This window comes from Mus pahari, chromosome 17, assembly GCF_900095145.1.
Source record: "Mus pahari chromosome 17, PAHARI_EIJ_v1.1, whole genome shotgun sequence".
NCBI lineage: Eukaryota > Metazoa > Chordata > Mammalia > Rodentia > Muridae > Mus > Mus pahari.
Genome location: NC_034606.1, coordinates 18,827,838 through 18,851,608, shown reverse-complemented (window position 1 = coordinate 18,851,608; position 23,771 = coordinate 18,827,838). Strand labels below are relative to the sequence as shown.

General features: G+C 41.4%; 1 protein-coding gene across 1 annotated transcript; it reads right to left on the bottom strand.

Annotated features, from left to right (window-relative positions):
• Window positions 1-3,849: 3,849 nt before the first annotated feature.
• On the bottom strand, window positions 3,850-23,515 carry Med30 (mediator complex subunit 30). Its single transcript, XM_021217126.2, has 4 exons — window positions 23,274-23,515; window positions 16,699-16,857; window positions 15,033-15,137; window positions 3,850-4,215 (listed from the first exon to the last, which is right to left on the bottom strand). The coding sequence occupies exons 1-4, from the start codon at window positions 23,448-23,450 to the stop codon at window positions 4,120-4,122; spliced, it is 537 nt and encodes a 178-aa protein (XP_021072785.1). The 5' UTR covers window positions 23,451-23,515; the 3' UTR covers window positions 3,850-4,119.
• Between the last annotated feature and the right edge of the window lie 256 nt (window positions 23,516-23,771).

Here is a 23,771-nt window from a genome sequence, read left to right as displayed (position 1 = left end):
ATCAGTCTACAAATCTACAATAAAAAACAAGTTAATGCTCTTCTCCATGGTGGTGGAGGGTGCATTTGGCTTTCTGCAATTGTTTTGGGGGTTTAGAAGGTTAAATAACTTCCATTATTGTGTCAGATATCGCATTAGACTGAATGCAGCATATCACTACTTGGAGTTAGCAGTTTCTTTTTCTGCAAAATGTCCATTTGGTCCTCTGTTCTGTAATCCTTGTTCCCTGGAGAGAGTGTTTTGCTATTACATCTAGACCCAAGTGTCGGGCTACAGATGGATTTATAACATGGGTTAGTTTAATTGTAGTACCCATATACACATCAGATCCATTTGTTGATTTTCTTACCCAAGCGTTTTGAATCTGTGAGGATTTTTAACTTAGGAGTGAAAAAGCTCCTTAACTTTTATGGTCAGGATACAGAGAAGCTATCCAGACCAGAGAGGAGCATCTTGCCCATTTGGAGGGTCCCTGTCTTTACTTGAAAGAGAATGGAGCAGACATAAGTAGGAATCAGAAAAGTTGGAGGCACCCGCCCTGGGCTGTACTTCCTGGTGCTTTAGCTCTTGCAGTTTTTGTTGTTCTTGTTGTTCCATGGGCTCTTCTCTCACATCCTTTGTCACTGGAGAAAGTAATCAATCTTTTTTGTAGGTTTAACTGGTTCTGAACTGAGTTTCTGAACTTTGCAAGCAAAATTCTAACTAGCATATAATATCAACCAATGTCATACACCAGTTCAGTGAGAGAACAGGTTATCTTGCCCAGGGACACATATTACAGTAAAGACACCTTTCTTTGCACTTGAATCTATTAGTGTGCTCTCTCCAGAAGGGGAACTGGACAGCTGATGAGATCTGCATTTATAATAGCTCCCATCAGTCACAACTGATCACACAGAAACTTGAGAGTGAGTAGGTCCCAGTTTTGAGGGAGAATGCACAGCTGCCCAAAACTTGGGGCTTGGCTCTACAGCAGTGTAATCACACTCGTTTTTGCTTTATTAGAGATATTCTCTATATATTCAAGGCCTAGAGCATGCAATTTCTATCTTTCTGAGAAGGGTTTTGTGGCATTGTGGATGATCACCAGGTGAGATATTTAAAATACCCAAACCCTAGGTTCCAACTTTTTACTACCATGATCGTCAGGAATAAAACTAAATTAGCAAGTGACCTTACTACCAGTGGTCAATATGGGCCATGTATTTCTTGGTTCTTGGAATTGTATTCAAGAATGAAATAAAAATCTGACACACAATGGAAAGGAGCAATTAAAGTTTATTCACAGGTAAGTCACAGAATTCACCAGAACACACTGTGAGTGAAGATGCCCAAGGGCCTTGAGCATTTGGCTGTTTAGCCCTTTCTATTCTAAGCCAGATCTGTTCCCCTCTACCTTCCTGGTATAACTCAAGAGTCTAAGTAAGATGGCCATTAAAAGGATGAGAAACTTCCTCCATTATTCAGAGGGTAGTGTGCAGCTTGATGCAAGTCTGGATCCTATGTTGCTAACAGGCTGCTACATGAATTTAGAGGGAATTGTATACCTCATATGTACAAGTATGGTTTCTGCCTCCCAAGTGCTTTGTTCAGAGAGAGGTATGTGTTTAGTTCAAGTCAAGTGGTTAATACTCTTCTCTATGCATGTATACTTCATTATCAGCAATCATATAATAGTATACGAAAGTTACAGTGGTAAATTTATAGTCTATGCTACGTATGAAGACCTACAGAAATCCTACATGTCTTAACAAATTGTAGTATCCATAGGTCCTGTGGAGGACCACCCTATGCTAGACCTTGGTATTAACATTCTTCTGTGTCATGGGTTCATACAGTTGCTTTTGCTCTGTTGTAGCTATGCAGAGCTTTCCCTATGGTTCCCACCATCAGTGGGCTTGCTCAGAACTGCATCAGCAAAAGTAAACTTACGCCTTCTTGGCCTCTGTCAACCTGTTACTGCTGGCAATCGGCATAGCTCAGCATGACATGTATGGTTCTGATCAGGTAATATCTGCACAGGCTGTAACATTCAGAAGGTGCATAGGTGGAGACCATGGAAGGGCAGCACACTCTGAACTCTGACCTGGACCACCCCTGATCCTTCTCCCAGAGGAAGCTGATCAGTTTCTTATGTAACCTTTTGGAGAAACTTAATCCACTTGCAAGAGCCAAAGAGCAGGATTTTCAGTCAAGTCAGGCCAGGTAGGGCCAGCTTGTTTTTTTTTTGTTGTTGTTGTTTGTTTGTTTGTTTTTTGAGACAGGGTTTCTCTGTGTAGTCCTGGCTGTCCTGGAACTCACTCTGTAGACCAGGCTGGCCTCGAACTCAGAAATCCACCTGCCTCTGCTGGGATTAAAGGCGTGTACCACCACTGCCTGGTCAGGGCCAGCTTGTGACTCAAGCTGGAAAGTGTACCACAGACAGACATGTAGAATGAAAAAGTGCTTGTTCTAAAGCAACTGTTGTAAACCTGTGTGTTGAGTCCCCTTTGGGGGTTGAATGACCCTTTCAGAAGGGTCGCTTAAGACTATTTGCATATTTGATATCTGCATTATAATTCATAACTAGCAAAACTACAGTTATGAAGTAGCAACGAAAATAATTTTATAGTTGGGGGTCACCACAATATGAGGAACTGTATTAAGAGGTCACTACATTAGGAAGTTTGAGAACAACTGTCCTAAAGAATAGTCTAGATTAGACTTCTTAGAGACTCCAGGACTCAAAGATGACCTTAGATGAAATGCCTGACAGTAGGGAGACGGAACTTATATAGAGCCCACCTCCAGCAGGAAGACAGGACATCAAGTGAGGGATGTGATTGCCATTCCACAGTCACACCTCTGACCCATAATCTTTCCTGTCAGAAAGAATTACAGGGATGGAAATGGAGAGGAGCCTGAGGAAAAGAAGGTCCAGCAACAGGACCAGAGTGGGATCCAGCTCAAGTGGAGGTCCCAAGGCCTGACACCATTACTGAGGCTACCGAGCATACACAAAAAGGGATGGATTATGACTCAAAGACACAAGCAGCTGAAAGACTCAGATGCAGATATTTGCACCCAACCAATGGACAGAAACAGCAGACCCCTGTTTGTTGAATTAGGGAAGGCTGAAAGAAGCTGAAGAGAAGGGCCATCCTGTAGGAGGACCAGCAGTCATAATTAGTCTGGACCCCCAAGATCTTTCAAACACTGGACCACCAAACAGACAGCATACACCAGTTGATATGAGCGCCCCCCCCCAACACACATACAGTACAGGATGTCTGGGTCTGTGTTTATTCGGAGATGCTGCACCTAACCCTCAAGAGACTGGAGGCCCCAGGGAGTTTAGAGGTCAGGTGGGGTCATCCACGTGTAAATGGGGTGGGGTGGGGAAGAGGTGTGGGATGTGGAGCAGTTGGAGGGTGGATGGGGGGGCCCAGGGAATGGAATATGGAGTGTAAAAAATGAATTAAAAATAAAACAAAACTTAAAAAAAAATCTTAAAAATGCACTACTTCTAAACATATTTTGGACCGGGTGTCCCCGATAGTCAGGGTCCCTGCTATTGGGCCCATGGCAGGATGCAGCTAAACATATATCTGCAACCAATTTGTGCCTTCAAATTGCCTCTCACATTTCAATTCAGAAAAACACTTTAAGATCATGATAAAAGTAATTTTTGAATAAAAAACTGTTTTCTTATTTTAACTGGTTTGAAAGTAAAATTGAATTTAAAAATGAGCCCATATATTTTTAAATAATTTCTTTCAGAGAAAAAATTTGTTTGGTATTTTTAATATGCTAAAATATTTATACTTCATTTGCCTTTGAAAAGGGTAACAGAAACAAGCAAGCTGGTTGTGTTTAAATTTTTATTTGTATTTTTTTAAATTTATTTAATTTCTGAAGATTAATCAAAATTTACACTCTATCAAAGGTATTACAATAATCTTTCATAAAACCCACAGTATTTTTAAAAAAGCTAGTAAATACTTTAAAGTGAAAACAGAAACTTTAGTGCTAGCTGTTAAAAATAAAGACATAAATAATGTTTTTCAAAGGGAGAAATACTCGAGGGGGGAAAAAACCCAACTGCATCACATGAGTAGAGCAGGAGATTTAAATATCGCTTTAGTTCCTCATTGCCAGCATGGCATTTATGTCCCAGATGAGATTCCGTAATTGATCCATAATCTGCTTCAGCTGTTGATTCTTCTGTTTGAGTTTCTGTGAAAACAAAAGGATTTACCAATAATGTGATGTGAAATATATAGACTATGAAGTTAAAAGACTAAAGTGTAGCAAGTTAGGACCCTAATGATCCACACAGACGCCAACCCAAATATTCTGTCAAACAAAAGGTCTCTGTCTTAGTTCTCTATTGTTGTGACAAGACACCATGACCAAGGCGTTTACATGGGGCTAACAGCTCCAGAGGGTTAGAACCTGTGCTATCATGGTGGGGGGTGGGGGGCAGCGGGGAGGCAGACATGTTGCTGTAGCTGTAGCTGTAGCTGTAGCTGTAGCTGTAGCTGTAGCTGTAGCTGTAGCTGACTGCTCACTCCTTGAAACAGCCACTACAGGCAGAGCGAAGGGGGTGGGGGAAGGAGGGAGGGAGGGAAGACAGAGACACACTAGAAGTGGCATGAATGTTTTGAAACCTCAAGGTCCATCCTTAGTGTCACCACTCTTCCAACAAGGCCAACTGCCCACACAGTTTTACCAACTCAGTCCCAGTACTGACATCCATGAGCCTATGGGAAGTATTCTCACTCAAACATCCCAGTTTCTACCCTGCTCTGATCTCACAGTCTTTGACTGATTTTCTGATTCCTTACTCAAATCCACAGAGCCCTCTGTCACTTGCTCCCATTGCTTCATAAAATATATGACAGGAGGGACAAGTGGATCATGCCACCAGGCAGAAGAACTGGTAAGGTTGAAGCAGGTTCAAAACCCCGAGGCATCTCAATTGAGAATGGTAGGGATGGAACAAGCTCTCTGCCAAGCTCCATCTGTCCTGGAACATGTAGCCATGACACCCCACTGAGAGGACCATAGAATAAAAACAGTCACATAGAATAAAAACCTGGAGTTCTCCATGCTAGGTATCTAGATAGGCTCTAAGTGTTTAGCCAATAAGCTTCCCTTCCTGGGCATTCCTTCCCGAAAAATATATTTAATCCCTGGTTCACCCTGAGTAAGATGTATGCATTCACATATGCCATAAAATAAAACAGCTTGGACAAGCAAGGACCATCTCCTTCATCAAGGACCACTGCATCGCTGCAGGGGAAGGCCTTCATCCTTAAGAGCTGTGCCTGCATCTCCTGGAGAAGGCCTTTCTTTCAGCCCCTCAGTACTCTCAGCACTAACTCAGAACCAGACCGGATTCTGTCCCATCCTGGGCTCTGCCATCCCCTTCCTGCCTCATGTATAGGGGAAGAGCAGACCTGTGGCCTCCGTTCTCAACTCCTGAGATCCCCAGAGGGACCTCGGTCAGGGTACACAGGAGATTGTGAAACACAGCATCCATCCAAGATCTCGCTGTTTCTTCCCTGGAAGAACAACGCCTGGGACCCCTATCAGGCTATGCTCTGCCTCCCCTACATGGCTTGCCTGTACCCCAGTAGTGAGGTAGACATGCAGCCTGATAGTGACACATTTAGTTGTGATTATGAATGGAGGACACTGGCCAAACTGTTTCACCTCACACCCAAAGGATGAAGGTTATCACTGAGTATACTCATAAGAGTTCATGGCAGAACCAAATGGTTTCATTTGCCTAAAATATTACAGTTGCTTGACACCAAAGTAAGCATTTGACACACGTTCACGATAGGCACAGAATATAAGCTGTCCATATAAAAAACATAAAGTACAATAGAAATGCACTGCCCAATGCAAAATTACTCTTCCAGAAACGTAGCACGAGTTCCTGTCCTAAGATGGAGCACAGCCTACTCCTAACTCTGTAGAGGAGAAGAAAGTGGCCTAGTGACAAGGAAGACTCTTACCCTATGTTAAGATTTTCGCACACTTCCCACATGTTCCTGCCTCTCTATTACTGCGCACCACTAGTGTACAGTTCATGTGCATTGTAGAAATCCTTTCTTCACGCACTATGTGAGAAATATCACCTTAGGTAACACGTGATACAAACAGAGATTCTGGTTAGTGTCCCCCCCCAATTATTATAATAATTATTCAGCAACACTTGGGAAATGCAAAATTGAAAGATACAATATTTTAATTAGATTATTTTTAAAGTACTCTATTTAATTGCCTCTATTTAATTTCAGGTAACTATTACATGTACACTAGGAAGGAGTCTAAAGACTTGTTACTTCATTAAAAAGCAAGCGGAGACTAAGGGAACTGCTTTTATCACTTGTATCTAGATTCACAAGTCACGAACAGGAAGAAGGTCACTAAAGGGGACACTAAACATTTTCACTAGGAAACAGAGGCAATTACAGACACTTTAATGATACTAGTGATACTGATTAATGTTTGAAAATAGGCTAGCACAAGACTCAGTGAAACATCTGACTGCACAGCATACAGGCTTGACTCTCTGAGGACTTCAAAGGATATTTGGGAAGGAGGATTGGTAAGTTGAGTGTCTTGGATCAGGTTTTCAGAAGACCCATCTCACTGTGACTATGCAGTAGTCAGTCAGGAGAATGACATGTATACTATCTAATAAAGTCAAACACATTCTGGGACAGAGGAGGACGTATTCCTACCACGGAGACCAAGACAGGGACACATCACCTGGATGGACACCAGGCATGCGTCAGGCTTGCAATCTCAGTTGAAGTCTTTAGCTCTGTAATCTGTAATCTGATCTCACACTTAATCTTCCCTCTGTCTCCACACATATGAATGGGTTAGGGACTTAAGGTCCTACCAGCCACATACGAAGTGACAGTCAGCCTCACGGACTTATGACTGTTTGAGTTAGTAAGCTAACACATGGCTTCCCAATGCTTCCAAGGTGGCTGCTCTTTATAGACACTCAAGTCTACGGCACATCACTGAACCATCACTTCTAGCTGTGAAATACTTTGGCTAGCACGGTTTCCTTTTTTATTTCCAACTTTTCAGGAGCTATGTAAGAAAGAGCTATTGAGAAAGAATAAAAGGTGAACAGGAATACGAGTTGATATTTAAAAAAAAATATCTAATTTTGAAAATGGGCCATAGTAGCTCACACCTGCATTCCCAACATCTGAGATGCTGAAGCGGGGTGACTGCTGCATGTCTGAGGTCAACTTCAGTTACACACCGAGTTTAACACCAGCCAGCATTACATTATGGGACCCTTCCTCAAAATGATGATGATGATGATGGTGATGATGACGATAATTTGAATAAGTCGTAATCACATTATCTTGAAATGTGATTGCTTTGAGAAGTTCAGAACCTCAGCATCAAGTATGAGGAAGACACAGCCAGACTATATCTAGAAAGGTGGCCGATAGAGGATAAGGCCATTCGAAAGGCAGACCCAGCCTCTGACAGAAAGGTCAGCAAGCAAAAGTATTTGCCTGGGATCTCCAAAAGCTGGTGATGAGCAAAGAGTGAAAGAACTTGCCCGGGCTGGCGGGTAGTGAAGTCTGGAAGGGGAAAACATACAATGAAAACGAAATGGGGGGCTGCCTGGACACGCGATGTTCAAAGGGGGCAGCAGCATAGACCTGGGTTTCAGAAACAGCCGAGAACCATCTAAGACAGATCTGGTGACCAAGCCCAGACTTCACATTGTCAATAAAAACTAAGGAGCAACTGGAAGAAATAACATCATGTTCTTGGGTAGTTAAAAACAGAATTGATTATAACAGTATCGAAAAAGCATTTGTAGAAGGTTCCCTCCATGGCACCGTCACTGGATAAACAGGAGACCTCCCACTAAGACTGCTTTCAGTAATGCTCATTTGTAAGTGAGTTTTGATCTGCTGGTCACACTAACTCCAAAAAAATAAGGTGTAAAAAAAAGGTATAAAAGAATGGAGGGTATTTCCCAGCTAACACTAGAATCTGGGCAATACTTTCTCTTTTTCTTAAGTATAACAAAAAGTATTTGGGTAGTTTTACTAAAAAAATGGCCAAGTTTTAATTAAAAAAGTAGCACACAAGTAAAATATCTGGAGTCAAAACATGCCATGAGACTGTCACCAGTGAAACTGACGCTTATGCTTATTAGTGGTTAAATTGTAAATACATTTTCATGACACGATATAAGATTTAATATATACAGCCTTGCCACTGATTGATTTTAACAGAGGCTGACAGCTGCTATTTTCAAAATCCATCAGCTGTGCATAATTTGTTCCATTAACAGGTGAGCATGTAAGCAGTGTGGATTCTTACAAAGTATGTTTATGCTAAGTCATACCATGTAATTTAATATTCATATAAAGGCTGTGACACTTGATGAAAAATGCGTTAATTTCCAAGTGCTTGGACTCGATTACATGTCAATCGTTTGATACTACCCAGCACCTCTTCCAATTTCATTGCCCATCAACAGAGCACTTTTAAGCAAAATGAAAATTCTGATGTTCCCAAAACAGATAGTCTCAAATAAGAATTCCTCCTTTCCTTTGGAAACAGTGCTTAAGGATATCAAAAACAAGATGCAAACAGTGAAATATTAAAATAAAACTGAAATACATAAGTAATAAAATAAAATCTGACTATTACAAGGCCATATAAACTAGGCCATTCCCCTCACTGATGATTTCCATCAGATGCTGAGGACCAAGTGCACAGCTCAAGGTTTCCTAGCAGGATGATGGGACTGTTAGTAGATGCCATAGCAACCAGACTCACCAAAGTCATCGGGCTGCTGTGTAGTCTCTGCTACATAACACACCATCTGAAAAGGAGCAGGCAGGGCAAACCAGAAGTCTAAGACTACTATTTTGTTTATTTAGAATAAAGACCACGTGGTATAATGATGTTCTGGATCTATTTTTAAGAAGATGTTCTTACTGATTATACAGACCTATGAAACATTATTTAATTTAAATGCTAGTGTATTAAACTACAGCACAATATTCTTCTTTCTTTAAATATTCCCCTAACCATGCCACGGGCACAGAGAGTCCTGCTGCTTCCTTCGGAGTCTTCCTTCCCCATCCACATATCTGCCATGCACAGGAGGGCAGGCCAAAGGCTGGATTACTACATGGCAAAACACTCCACAGTCAGCTGCACTTGGGATACAGTAAGTGCACAGGTATTTGAATAATAAAAGAAAAAGTTAAAAATACATTTAAGAGAAAACTTTAAAAACCCCTCAGAAACAGACAATTAAAAATCCTTGGTGATCATTTCAAACCCTGTCTTTCTGTTTCACTACTTTCATTCTTTAATGTGGTCTTTTCTGCGTTAAACCCAGACATGGCTATTATTTTAAAGTACTCATTTTCATGTTTCATACTACCAAAACAGGTAAGAAATATTTTGCATGTTCTAGTGTTACAAGCTGCTACAGTTCAGGTAAGCACCTGCCAGAGCCTTGTGTATTAAAGATAAGGTCCAAGGAACTGAATTTTATTCCTGGCACCCATGTTGGACAGAACACATACACCCAAATTGTCCTCTGACCTGGACATCCTTCCAATCTACTTGCTTTTTAGCAATGAATTTTATTCTCACCTTTCTGGTTTGAAATTTAAGTGACTCAAGTCTTAGTCCCCTTTTATTTTTGCCTCTGATCAGTACATTTGCTAGTGCTCAAAAAGTAGGTCAGGCAGGGGCTGGGGATATTACATAGCAGGTAACGTGCTTGTATGTGAGCAAGAAGAAACGAACTTGGTCCCAAGCACCCACACAAACATCAGGAGTGTCCATGTACAACTCTAAACCTAAGATGGAGGTGTTCTACACAACAACTGTTCTACCCAAAATGCCAACTTGCAGGTTCAGGTGGCCCCACCTCAAAAGAGTAAGGTGGAGGCCATATACGGTAGCACATATCCCAGTATTTGGGAAGCAGAGGAAGGCAGACCTGAGTTCAAGTCCAGTCTGGTCTACAAAGACAGTTCCAGGACAGCCAGGGCTACATTGAAGAAACACTGTCTTGAAAAACCAACCAACCAACCAACCTAACCAACTAACCGACCAACTAACCTAACCAATCAACAAACCAATTAACCACAAAATAAAGTGGCCAGTGACAGAGTAAGGTACCCATGATCTCTGGCTATATATGCACACAGAAAGAAAAAACAAACAAACAAACAAACGTAGGACAAAGAACTCCTAAGAAATACAGAGAAGTTGGAGGTCATCAGCTGGGTGCTGTCTCAAGCCTGTTAAGAGAAGATACACACTCCTTTCCCAACCCCAAAAACTAACTTCCACACAATATAGTTTGATCTTAAATAGAGAATTTAAAATATCTAAATTGTTTCTTCTTTGTAAGAACCTGGGATTCATAACGTAACTATAGTACAGAGAATCTAAGTCACTCAATATAAACGAGAAAACAAACATGGAAACATTGGCTATTACTGCAAAATAGACAAGTTTTTGGGAATCTATATATCTACCTATTTGCTGAATTGTAAAAAACTTATTGCTGGAAAATATTGTGGTAAAAGCATGCATGATTATATTTTCTTCTTTTTCACAGCAATAAAACAGTTATGAACCCACATAGAGAAAAGTGACCAGAAATAAGATAAGAGCTTGTCCTCCCTCCCTCTCTCTCTCTCCTTCCCTCCCTCCCTTTTTTGTGCTTGGTAGGCAAGTGCCCTACCTCTCACCTACATGCATCTCTAGCCAGTTAATTCTTGATGCATTAATATAGTTTCAAGACCCAAATTCCATTTCTTAGGCCCTTCCACATTCCAGCCAATTTCGTGCTGTTTTTTTTTTTTTTTTTTTTTTTTTGTCAGAATGGCGACTAATTACATCTACTTTTGTTGGAAATGATTTCTTAATCCTCGCTCACCTATAATAAGAAGTTGTGAGCTACACTAGTAACCCGCCTACAAGAATGATCACTGCTGCAACACTGGCATGAGTGCTGGGGGGAGCCACCAGCTTCTGAGTGGAGGTAGGTCACTCTGTGAGACAGTCATACTCAAGATTACTAATGAGGTCTGGGATCTGAGACCAGGAGAAAACCTTCTACTATTCTTCTGTTTAATGAATGCAGCGCTAAACCTCTTAGTGATATATTGCTATAGGCACAACAGTGCAGCCCCAACCCTCAGCTGAGAAGCTTCCTCTTACGTGGACGGTAATTTAGTACAGAGCCTCACAGCTGAGACTCTGGATTACTTTGTCCTAAAATGAATGCCTTTATCCTACTCTTCTCGTCTCAGAGATCTCAGTGAGAACGTGGCAGACACGTTCTGAGATTCAGCGTTAGTGTACTATAAGGAGACAGCTTTTTCCAGATATGACAGGGCAGATGCACACATGAACTCACAGAGACTGTGACAGCATGGACAAGACCTTTAAATGCTCTCACAAGACAAAGCCCAGCACAAAGGACGGGAAGTGGGCACAAAGTCCCAGTCCTGGCCAAGAACCTATGCAAATGACAGCTTCTAGGAGAGGGAAAATCATTTTCTCCAATGGGTTGACACTGAGTGTATCAATCACACTACAGGGCAGGCCCCATGTGAATGGTGAGTTGGCAATACAAATCGGACTCCACATTTTCAGTGGCTTTTTCCTTCTGTTTTTTTTATTTATTTTTATTTTTTTTAATTTTCTTTATTTACATTTCAAATGCTATCCTGAAAGTTCCCTATACCCCCACCCCCACCCCTGCTCCCCTACCCACCCACTCCCACTACTTGGCCCTGGCCTTCCCCTGTGCTGGGTCATATAAAGTTTGCAAGACCAAGGGGCCTCTCTTCCCAGTGATGGCCAATTAGGCCATCTTCTGCTACATATGCAGCTAGAGACACAAGCTTAGGGGGTACTGGTTAGTTCATATTGTTGTTCCACCTACAGGGTAGCAGCCCCCTTCAGCTCCTTGGGTACTTTCTCTAGCTCCTCCATTGGGGACCCTGTGTTCCATCCAATAGCTGGCTGTGAGCATCCACTCTGGTGTTTGCCAGGCACTGGCATAGCCTCACAAGAGGCCGCTATATCAGGGTCTCTTCAGCAGAATCTTGCTGGCATGTGCATTAGTATCTATTTCCTTCTGTTTTTAAGAAGAAGAAAATATGAAGTAGAGAGGGTTGCAGAGGAGATCTGGGAAGATTTGGGGGCAAAGAAAAATAATAATAATACATTATATGAAATTCTCAAAAATACATTTCTACATTACAATGTTTAAATCTATCTCCTGTTTTTCTTTCTCTGACTTTTTTTAGTACATTTTTTCTTATTATTTTCCAATTTTTAACATAATTCTTAATGCTGAAATTTATTTTTGTGTACAGTAGTGTAAAAGTTATTTAATAATCCTAATTTTCTATTTCTAAAGATTAATTTTCCACATAATCTCTTTCCTGTCAGATTAGATTCTTATATTCATCAGGAAAGCTGTTTTTCTGAATATTATTTTACCAATCTGTTTATTCCTGGGCCAGAATTACATGCTTAATTATACCTTTATAAAATGTTTCATATTAATTTTAATTTTTGAAGTGAGCAATCCTGCATTATTAATCTTCTTTATCGGACTTTGAAGTATATTTTTGTATATTTTCAGAAGAAAATCTCATTTTGGTTTTACTTGGTTTCCGCCTAGCATTGTACTAAAGGCCTGTTTTTATTTATTTATTTGCATGCTTTCAAGTTAAGTCTTATTAGGATTTGAATTATTCTGCACAAAATTATGAAGTAATTAAGATTGGTATTTTATAATATTTATTGCTCTCTCAAGAGCTTTATATGTTGCACCTGTGAACAGAGCTTGGCACAGCGGTACAATGGCTTGCAGCGTTATCTGCACGGTTTCAGTCCTAACCCCTTCTTCTCCAGAACTTGTATACACACCACTAGACTAGCAAGGAAGTTTTTCTGAACACCTCAACAGGCTTGTAAATGACTCCTATTTCTGAGGACTTGTTGGTTGTCTTTTTGAAATGGTTATAATTTCTACAATAGTATTAAACACCCGGGTAGATTTTTTTATATGACATTTTAAACAGGAATATTTTTATACTCTATTTATATAAAAACTATGGCTACTTATGAAAAATAAAAAGGCAGACAGAAACTGTGTTCTTGTTTGAAGCACTGAGTCAGCACAGTGCACTGCAGTATGTCAAATGCCTTTTAGCCACCTGGGAAGAAACGCTTTCCAAGGCTAAGTGACAACCTCTACTATGTACATGAACTGAATTACCTTTACACAGTGACAGCCTCTACTATGTACCTTTACACAGTGACAGCCTCTACTATGTACCTTTACACAGTGACAGCCTCTGCTATGTACATGAACTGAATTACCTTTACACAACGCAGAGGGTTCCTTTTTGCTATGGCAGATTGTTAACACGCTGGAACATTCTATCAAGTCGAATGAAGGGTGATAGTTTATTAGGTCCCCTTTGGTAGATGAGGGCACATCTCCTTCACAGAATGAACCCCCAGCTCTCTCGACTGCTCTGTTTCATGAGAACTATCTGAAGTTTAATAAACGTTGTTCAGTGAGATGCTTGTGGGGTGGAGTTAGGATAATGCTGTTGTAACACATAATAATGCTGATATTTTTTTAACTTGAGAAAAGGAAAGTGAGGAGAGATGGTGACTGCCATGGCATGAGTGTCAAGGTCACAAGAACACATTCTCTGCTCCTACCACATGGATCTCAGTGTTGACTCAGGCCCTCAGCCTTGGCAGAAAACACATGTGCTTGCTCTGGCATCTCACCAGCACCAACATTTAACATGTAAGAGAGGGATTGCCAAACATCAAGAATTACATGAGTGAGGCACATTTATTCTTTATTTTATTTACCATTATATACAAACTTAATAGATATTTCTTTATTGTTTTTTTTTTTTTTTTTCCTGTAATTTAGCCACAGGCTGAGGCAGTCCTACTTCCTGCTGGAAGTTTTGCATCATTTGCTGTCTGTCACACAGAAGGGCAGAGTTCGGTTCAGCGAGGTGAACGGGCTGTGAATGAGTGTCCCGTGGGCTCTGTGAGAGCTTTGCTCAGTGCAATCCATGACCTTTCCCGACTTCACACGACAGTCCCGCTAACCTTGTACTTCTTGCCTTGCTCTAAATAGGGTGACTACCACAAAACACCACCACACAATTCCAAAATTCCAACTGTGTTTTACAGTTATGCTAGGTCCCCTACTAATTTTTTCAAGAACTCCGAAATATATAATATATAGCCTAATTGTTGTGGATGGGTCTGGTGCTGTTAGTATTTTGATGTTAATTCTGCTTTCCTGGGAGGGGCCTCAGACAAGGAGTGAGTCATGTACTCAGGTGACTTCTTGTGAACTGGTCCCCTAATGAATAAAGGAGCCAATCACTGGACGAGTAGGAGGGACTTCCGGGTTGGACAGAGGAAGAGAGTAAGCAAGAGAGAGTTAGGTGGGGGTTTTTTTTTGTTGTTGTTTTTTTGTTGTTGTTGTTGTTTTTTGGATGGCAATAGCACGAGGACAAGATGTAGCTACGAGTGTCTCCCAGTTTCAATGGCGGATCCGTCAGGATTCGTCACTGGAGGATTTAGATTTAATAAGGCTTACATTATTAGGATTTTAGTTGGTGCATGCACCCAGTGATTGAGTTTACCATCATTTCTGAACTAAGTTTGTGTTGTGTTTTCCTTCACATAGCTGCTTGTCTGAGTTCAAGAGAGAAAGGTATGGCGGTAAGGCATGGTTTGCCTGAGGTGCACCGCAAAGGCTGTGGAGGATTTGAAGCATGGGGTTGACAGGTAGTGACCTGCCAGTGGGAACTTAGCAAGCATTTTGGGAGATAAGAACAGGTCAGTCATTGTCTGCCAGTGCATGAGTGGCCAGGCAGAGAGTTGCCTGCAGTAGCATGGGAACTCCGAGTTCCATTTTTAACATTTCCCGAAACACCTAAGTAACTCACCTTATTTACTTCCACAATTTCTCGTCTTTCTTCGCTAGCAAAACGAGGTGGACCAGCCCGGTCATCATTCTTTGAGCCGTCTTCATCTACATATGGAATCAGTTGCTGGAAGTGACAGGAAAAAGTATGAAGTAAAAGCCAAACATCTGAATCAGACGACTGCATCTGCTTAGAATCCATTCTTTTTTCACATGGTTTTAATGCTTTAAAAATAGATTCTTTTCAGGCAAAGGCCTGAAAACACAGCTTTAGAAGTGTATCATTTCATTGTATTCTATGGACCAGATGTCAGCTTAAGCATATATACAAACAATGAAAGAAAGAGGACAGAGGTCATGGATTTAGTGGAAACAAGGCCAGGGTTGGGGAGAGGCACATGGGAAGAAATGTGGAGAAGAAATGGGGGGAATAAAAGGGGAAGATGATGGAATTGTTTTTTAACTTCAACAATTAAAATAAAAAGATTAACTACCAAAAGACCTTAGTTTCCCAATAAAATTTACTATATTTAACTGAAAACAACAATAATAACGAAAGTCATCCTCCCCTCAAAAAACTACTGGCTGTCACATATTCAGTAATACTGTATTCATCAGGTCTGCAATTATGCACCTGCTAGATGCTGGCTGAAAATGGAAAGACTAGTGTCAAGTAAGACTTAGCTCCTGCTCTGATAGACTCAGTCTATTCAAAGTAAGTCCGGCTTTCCTTTACACTCAAGGAAGGACTTCCAAGGACATGTGTGATGCAAATATACAGACATCACTCACAACTCCAGTGGCTGCCCAATTTTTTGTCTTAATTTCTTTTAGTAATGAAAAAAAACGATAAACAATAAAGATTTTACAGAGCAATGACACCTTTAACAGAAATATACTTAATTAAGTATGGCCTATGATGATGCTTTCTGGAGGAAACCCCTTGTAAATGTGGCCAACATTAGGAATTTCTCTAGTGTCATATGTTGTCCTAAAGCAACAGTCACTGTACAGTCCACCCAGTGAATGGCTTTGAATTCCTGGCACACATATAACTGACCCAGATGGACAAGCACCCATCTATTCCTCCCCCCCCCCCCACACACACACTGCAGAGCTCTCGGAAGACAGCCTCCAGCCTCGCATGGACTCCTCTGTTTCCTATGTAGCCCTCCAACCTCTCCACGTAGGCTTCCTCCTTTATCATTTTTATGTGTTCTGGTCTCCTGCAGAAGACATATCTCAACCTTATTCCATCTCCCCTCTCAGTCACTGCTTTCCTCTTACTAATAATACATATTTCTTCAAAGACTGATTTCCAACTGCTGGCTTCAGCTCATTACTCCGTTTCGTCTTTAATCAACTGTTCTGACTTTTACCTGATGAAGTTCTACTCAAATACAACTTGTCTCAGCAATGGCTAAAAAGTTGCCAAGAACAATTAAGTATTTCTTCTAATAATAAAAGAAATCACTGTCATTAAAACCACAAAAAATTCCTAAGCAAACACAAAAATACCACTTTAAGCCTGGAAAACAAATGTTACAAATATCATTAATGAAAAAATACACATCTACATCTCTTCCCCAAAGTAGAACCCAGAGTGTTAAAACTGGGCAGTATTGCTAAAGGAGATGTGCTGACCACACATCACCGCTGGCACGCGTGCTCCCACCAGAGACACTCACCTCAACAGGGATGGGGTCCATCCCACCGCAGTTCTCATTACATTTGTCATAGACCAGTCGTAGCTTCCTGAAGAGAATAGAAAGTTGCCGAAGGTGGTCCTGCAGCTTTGTTAGCCGGTCTTGGTAAGTCCCAGTATGGTAAGTGACACCATTTGGCAGCTTGGCAGGTAAAAGAAAACAACAAAAATATTGAAGTTTTAACAATAACTCAGCAACTTAGCTCAATGATTCACTGCCATAAAAGAGCCTCAGAAAAGGCTTTGAGAAAAGACTGCTCACGCTGAAATGCCTCAGTCCATTAATGTCAATCAATATACAATCTTAATACTACTATCACATAAAAGCAGAAAGTTGCTGAACTTGCCCAGGAACTATAATATATATAATATATATATAATTATATATATATAATATATTAAATATATAATATATATATATTACATACATATATCTAAAAGCATAGTTTTATTTTGCATAAAAAAACTATATACTCTCATATTTCCAACAGCATTTTCAAAATATCTTAGCTGTTACAAAGACTGAGATGAACAAACTAAAACCTAAACCCTAAACCACCAAAGTTCACTGAGAAACATTAACAGAAGATAGGGGTACAAGTCAACATATACTAGAATATTATTAATAAATCATTACAAATAACTACTGTGATCATATCTATTCTGGGTCATCAAACTTCCTTAATTCAAAACTCAGCCAGGCCTGGTAGCATATGTCTGTAACCTCTCTCAGGAGGATCACACGTTCAGGGCCAGCCTGCTACATAAAGTGAATTCAAGGCTGGCTTGGGGAAATTTATGAGGTCCTGTTTCAAAACAAGAAGTGAAAGCAGGCAGGTGACACAGCTCTGGTAAAGCATTTGCCCCACATACACAAGGCCCCAGGTACAACTGCCAGGGGTATAACTATTAACGCTAATTAATTAATGACGTAATTTTCTCAAAGAAGCCCGAAGTATTCATTGAAATAATTACAAAGTCACACACAAATGGAATCTGAATGGGCTTGAATGATCTCTCCCTCATTCCCACGAATGATCTCTCCCTCATTCCCACGGTCCCGTTTGTAAATAGTACAGCTTCTCAGCTCAGGAGACAGCTTCTGAAATTTGTGAATTATTTCTAGGTTAAGGAATCCTCAGCATGGATATACTTTAAAATGCCTCCATGAAACACTGTAAAATACCAAGGGCTCTTTTGTTCACAACATTTGAAGATAAGGTGTTACTGGAAGGGTTCGTGCTTCCATACAGATGTGAACAGGCACTAAAGATACAGAGGAGCAGTTACAGAACCCTGCGTTCCTGTCTGAATGAGAAGGGGTGTGGCGATTACATTCACTAGGCCCCTGGATCAGAACATCTTACTGGGCGTGCCACTTTGCCCATATACTCTGCACAAGAGGTTTGGTGTACAGTCTGAATAATTCTAATGAGCATTTCACCCCTAGGTCTATGCTTATATGTTCACTAGAAGTCTATGTCAGGTACAAAAAGATTGATGAGTCTTATTAGGAAGAAAAGCAATCCTGTTGAAATGCAACGAATTCCACACCTGAAATCTGCCCACGTAGTAAGTTTGGATATTGGTTTTTATACAACATCAGCTTACCACTCACCTTGCGTGTGTCAAGCATTGCTCTGGACGTAAGAGTGGCATCGAACATGAGTGATGAGACCTCCACACTCTACAGAACTTATGGTAATAGCATCTACCATCCCTTGCTGCATGCTGTGATGCAGTTACTCAGCTGGAGAGCTCATCAATAACCATCTCCCTCATGAATATGGATGAAGCCTCATAAATATATCACACTCCCAGATACTAAAAAGGCATTCAACTAAATTCATCATCTATTCTTATAGTAAAATTCCCCATATATGAAAAACATATTTATGTTATAAAGCCAGCATCATGATTGATGGACAGATATTGGAGGAGTTCTCACTAAGGTTGGGAACAGAAAAAGGCATGTACTAAGACCACTGTTTCTGTTGAAACATTCTGTTGCAGAGGAGCTGGCCAGGGTGACCATAGAAGAAAGGCTGGAACCCTAAAAACGAAGTAATGTGACCACTGTTTACAAATGACACCATAAAAAGCTGCTAATGATAAAAGAATCCCATAAGGAGGCAAGTATAAAATTAAGAGAGAAACTTTTAATAGCTTTGCTTTCATCTCTAAAAAGAGAATGGAAAAGCAAGGACCTATACAACAACAGTTAAAAAAAATCTAGAAATAAATTTAGAAAAGATAAAAATAGAAATTTAAAATACAAAATGAGAAAAGGACATTCCATGTTCTTGGTCACTATGACAGGGTCAGGTTCTCTAGGCTGAAGAACCAACGAGCCCACCATCAGGTTTTTCTTGTTTTTCTAGAGCTGAGGTGTATGTAGGAAAGTAAACAGACAATGCTTATTCTGAAATGGAAACATAAACACATCAGACACTCAGGGAATATTTGAGACTAAGGCATCAGAGAGAGCATTAAAGACAGCAGCCATGGGGAAGGAAGCACCAGCCAAGACAGATACATCTGTGAGAAGCTGAACTGGACCAGCAGAGGGGCGAGGTGAGCTTTCGCTCTTTCCCTTTATTCTTTATGCTTCTCTCAGACGCCACACCCACATGGTCTCACAGGTTACAATAAGACTAGGCACAAAACCTCATATCGAGCCTGCACAAGGCAGACCAGTAGGAGGAAATGGGTCCCAAGAGCAGAAAACAGCCCTACTCCCATTGTTAGGAGACTTACAAACATCCCAAGCTTAACAACCACAATGTGAATGCAGAGGACCTAGCATAGACCCATGGTTGCTGCTCCAGACTCCATGAGCCCCTGTGAGCCTGCTCAATTGAAGTTAGCTATTTCTAAAAGCTCCTTACCCGGTACAGCTGTACCTGTGTGTGAGACATTATCATTTGTCCCAGCATAAGAGTAAGAACTTTAAAGCATTCTGACTACAGTACCTCCTTGAAGTGGAATACTACAAAGGTACAGAGAGAGACAGAGAGAGAGAGAGAGAGAGAGAGAGAGAGAGAGAGAGAGAGAGAGAGAGAGAGAGAGAGAACTTTCTATACACATATGAAGAGATTCCAAAGTCTATGCAATGAAAAAGATAAAGTACAAAGTAGTATGCACATCATACTGGTATCTGTGCAAAAATGAGGGATAAGACAAAATATACCCAGATTTGATTAAATATGCAAAGGGAATTTAGAAAAGAACTATAAACTGTGGCTAGAATCATTAACAAGCACTGCTTACAGAAAGGGATTAGGTCCTAGCAGACAGGGAATAGAAAGGAAAATGTTCTTTGCAGTTTGTTATTATTTCTAAATTATGACTATATTATGCAGTCAAAATATGAAACAAAAGATTAAAAGGATAACCAACAGAGTCAAAGCAATCCCATTTTCTACAGGGACTCTCAATCTGGTATTCAGGGATATTTGGGGACATACTTCTTAACACCTTGAATACTTTTCTTTCAAAATGTTTGCTAACTTCTTTCTTCTAAGGAAAGTCTACAGTTTCCTGAACCTTGAGCTAATATATAAAGAATGGTTTTTTCTCAAAGAAATGATTAGAAATAACTGTACCAGTTTGTAAATATGCATTTTCATGGACTAATGCAGGCGATCTGAAATCTGGGTATTTTAAACAGCATTGGGTAGTCCCTCCTGCTGGGAGCCGGGTTAGATCCTCACTGGCCCAGAGGATGCCAGAAACTGTGGCATGATTCCCTGTTCATAGGGTTTGCCCCTGTGTATACAGATTGTGACAGCGTACAAGATTAATAAAAATAAAGCAACAATGATAACAGTGTGCTGTAACGAAAGTTCTGTAACAAACAAAAGCTAAGTGTAAGCTGCATTCCTCTTAAACTATCCACTTAAATATCCCCATGAACCATGGGTAATAGAAATTGGATAAGCAGCCTATGGTTAACTGAACACTCATGTTGTTCACTGTTAAGAAAGTCTGTTTGTATCATCACTTCTGACTTTTTGGAACTCGAAGGCCACTCTGTTGTTGCTTTTTAGGGCCACTGTAATGTCTCCCAAGGAGTCAGAGATGAGTTTGGGCACAAACTGAAAGGTAAACAGGTAACTTGCAGCCCTTACAAATCAGTTAGAAAAACAGATCTACCTGGAGCTCAGTTATGGGCTGGGACTTTCAGAAAGTCTCTTTCTTGCAGGTGATGGACTTGAATCCTATCTCTGTTACTAAAAGAGATGGCTTAACAACAACTTAACGATGCAACAACAGGTTATTACAGTCATCTGTAACAGTGGGTGGTTCACTGATTCTGTCTTTGATCCTCAGTTTCCTTAACTGTAAAACAGGAATAAAAAATACCTCTTGAAATTGTTCTTACAATTATGTACCCGACCAAGAAGAGTAATTGGCAAGGGTTTAGTGTCTGTAACCATACCTGCTTCTACAGTCTAATCCAGGTGCTGACACGGGGCAGGCTAAGTATAAGGAACACAGTGCCCACTGAATTCAGAGACATCATACAATCCACACTCTAGTCATTTCGTTATGAGTCCATTCACTTGAAACTGCCAAAGAATTTCAAACTTCTCTTTTGAGTCCACTTATCATGGCACTACTATCTTTGTGTAACATTTCACACTGAGTTACTGACAGAGTGCTAAGCGATTCCCACAAAACAGAAACACTTCTATAAAAATCGAAGAGGAAAATCTCAACTATCTTTCCTTAAAGCAAACAAAAGCCATAAAATACTCTTTAGGGCACCCATAGAAGTAAAAGTTGTTAACAGGCTCCAGATACAGCATCAATTAAACTCCGCTGAGTAGATGTGGGGCAGTCAGTTTACCTCTCTGACCCACAGGTTCCCCAGGAGTCGAACAAAGATGCTTTCTTCACCTCGTAGTGTTAGGATAAGCAAGCTCTAAGGACGACTAACAAATGGTACTGACACAATCTGGAGCCAAAAAAATGAACTTGGACCCAAACTGATTGCCATCAGAATCTAGCCAGGTGATAAACACAAGGGAAGATCCAAAGAGCAAAGCCTCCACAGGAAACATCCACTGCTTCTTAAATTTTGAGTTTGTTACCAAAAGCAAGAACTGTGGATGAACAAGTAGGATGCCCTCAAAATGATAAACCCTCTGTTCCTCAATCCATGTATTGAAGAAAAGGAAGTGAGAGGCTGACTTAAGTATCTGGAAGAGATACAACAGTAACAAATGATGATAAAGCAGAGGTAAACAAGAACCCTCAGAGACAGCTTTCTGATGGAGATTCAAATAGATCAGACACATTAAAAAAAATTACACACAGCTGGGCGTGGTGGCCCACGCCTTTAATCCCAGCACTCCGGAGACAGAGGCAGGCGAATTTCTGAGTTGAAGGCCAGCCTGGTTTACAAAGTGAGTTCCAGGACAGCCAGGGCTACACAGAGAAACCCTGTCTCGAAAAAAAAAAAAAAAATCATACACATACATGATTGAGCAATTCCACTCTGAAATCAACTGAAACATATTCCCATACAAAAAATCCATTAAAATTTTTTTTTTTTTATTGTAAGGGCAGCACTAAGAGCTCCAAAGTGGAAAACCCGCAAACATTCCCCCACAGATGAACGAATGCAAAGGCTGCCACGTATTCACTCAACAAAATAGTAAGAGAAAAAAAAAATAACATAAGTACATGCTGAAAGAACCTGGACCAATAGAGCTCACATGCTATGTGATTCTTATCACATACAACTGGAAAACACTAACACTGGCTCCCTGGGGATGGAGGCAAACATGCCACGGGGATGCAAGGAAACTTCTTGGATAACACTTGTTTTCACTCTTGCAACTATGATGAGGTCACAAGTATATTCCTAAATATGTCATAACTTCACATTAGCACGGTTTACTGTAGACTAGTTATGTCTAGAAAGGGGTAAACTATTGTCTGAATTCCTCAGCTTCTGGGCATCTCCTTTCAGGAGAAATTTTGCTCTAAAAATTTTAAAGTAATTTTAAAAGGCAAGTACGGCGTGATCCATTTGAACTTTGAAAAGCACGATGGCGTTGGGGGACAGATATGCTTGTGACACGTCTGGGGGTAATGAGCATAGCTAGTACAGGAGTCGCCTGGAGTGGGGTTGAGACGAATGCTGGGGAACAGTCCTGGGGAAAATTGGGGTGACCATGTCTGGAATCGCTCATGTCAGATGGCAGACTCATGCTGGGGACATTGGATATAACAGGGTGTCCACCCGACGTATCCCTGAGCAAGGGACAGACGCATGGTAGGGACTTTGGGTGTAAGGGGGTGTGTCCATGTCTGAGGGTTTTCCAGGGCTTCCGACAGACAAGTACTGGGGACCAAGGGTGTAAAGCAGGATGGCCAGCCTGAGGTCTTCCAGATCTGGGGTAGGGACGAGGTGGGACCTCCACTCCTGCGGTCTCTCAGGGCAAGGGCAGATACACGCTGAGGACCTGGGGTGTAGAGGCGACCCGGTCACCCTGAGGTCGCCCGCGGAGGCCCGCTGTCACCAGCTCTGTCACCCCAGGCGCCCACCTGCATGTTCCTGAGCAGCTGGAAGATCTCCATGGTGCGGTACACGATGTCCTGCACGGTCTCCTGCCCGATGCGGCACAGCGTGGCCGTGTTGACCTCGCGCGCGGCCTGCTGAGCCTGCGGGCCGCCGAAGGGCCCCGATGCCATGCCTGTGGGTGCCAGCGGAGGGGTGGACATGGCACCCCCACCGTCTCCGATCCGGCGCGAGCCCACTCCGCCGATTTCAAACCAGCGGCGCCACTTCCGCCCGCCGCGACGCAAGCGCTGTACCGGAAGACTGGCGCCTCGCGAAGCCTGACGCGATTGGGCTCCGCACTGGGGGAACGGCAAGACAGACAGGAAAGTAACCAATCAGAAGTAGAGTTCTGTCCAGGGGGCGGTACCAGTGATAGATAGGGTGGGCTTTCCCAGAGTTCTGTCTGTGCCCTAAGTTGTGTGTCTGGCTGGTTTTCTGCTTCTGTTGGGTTCTTGCAGAGCACTCTTTCTCATAACAAACCT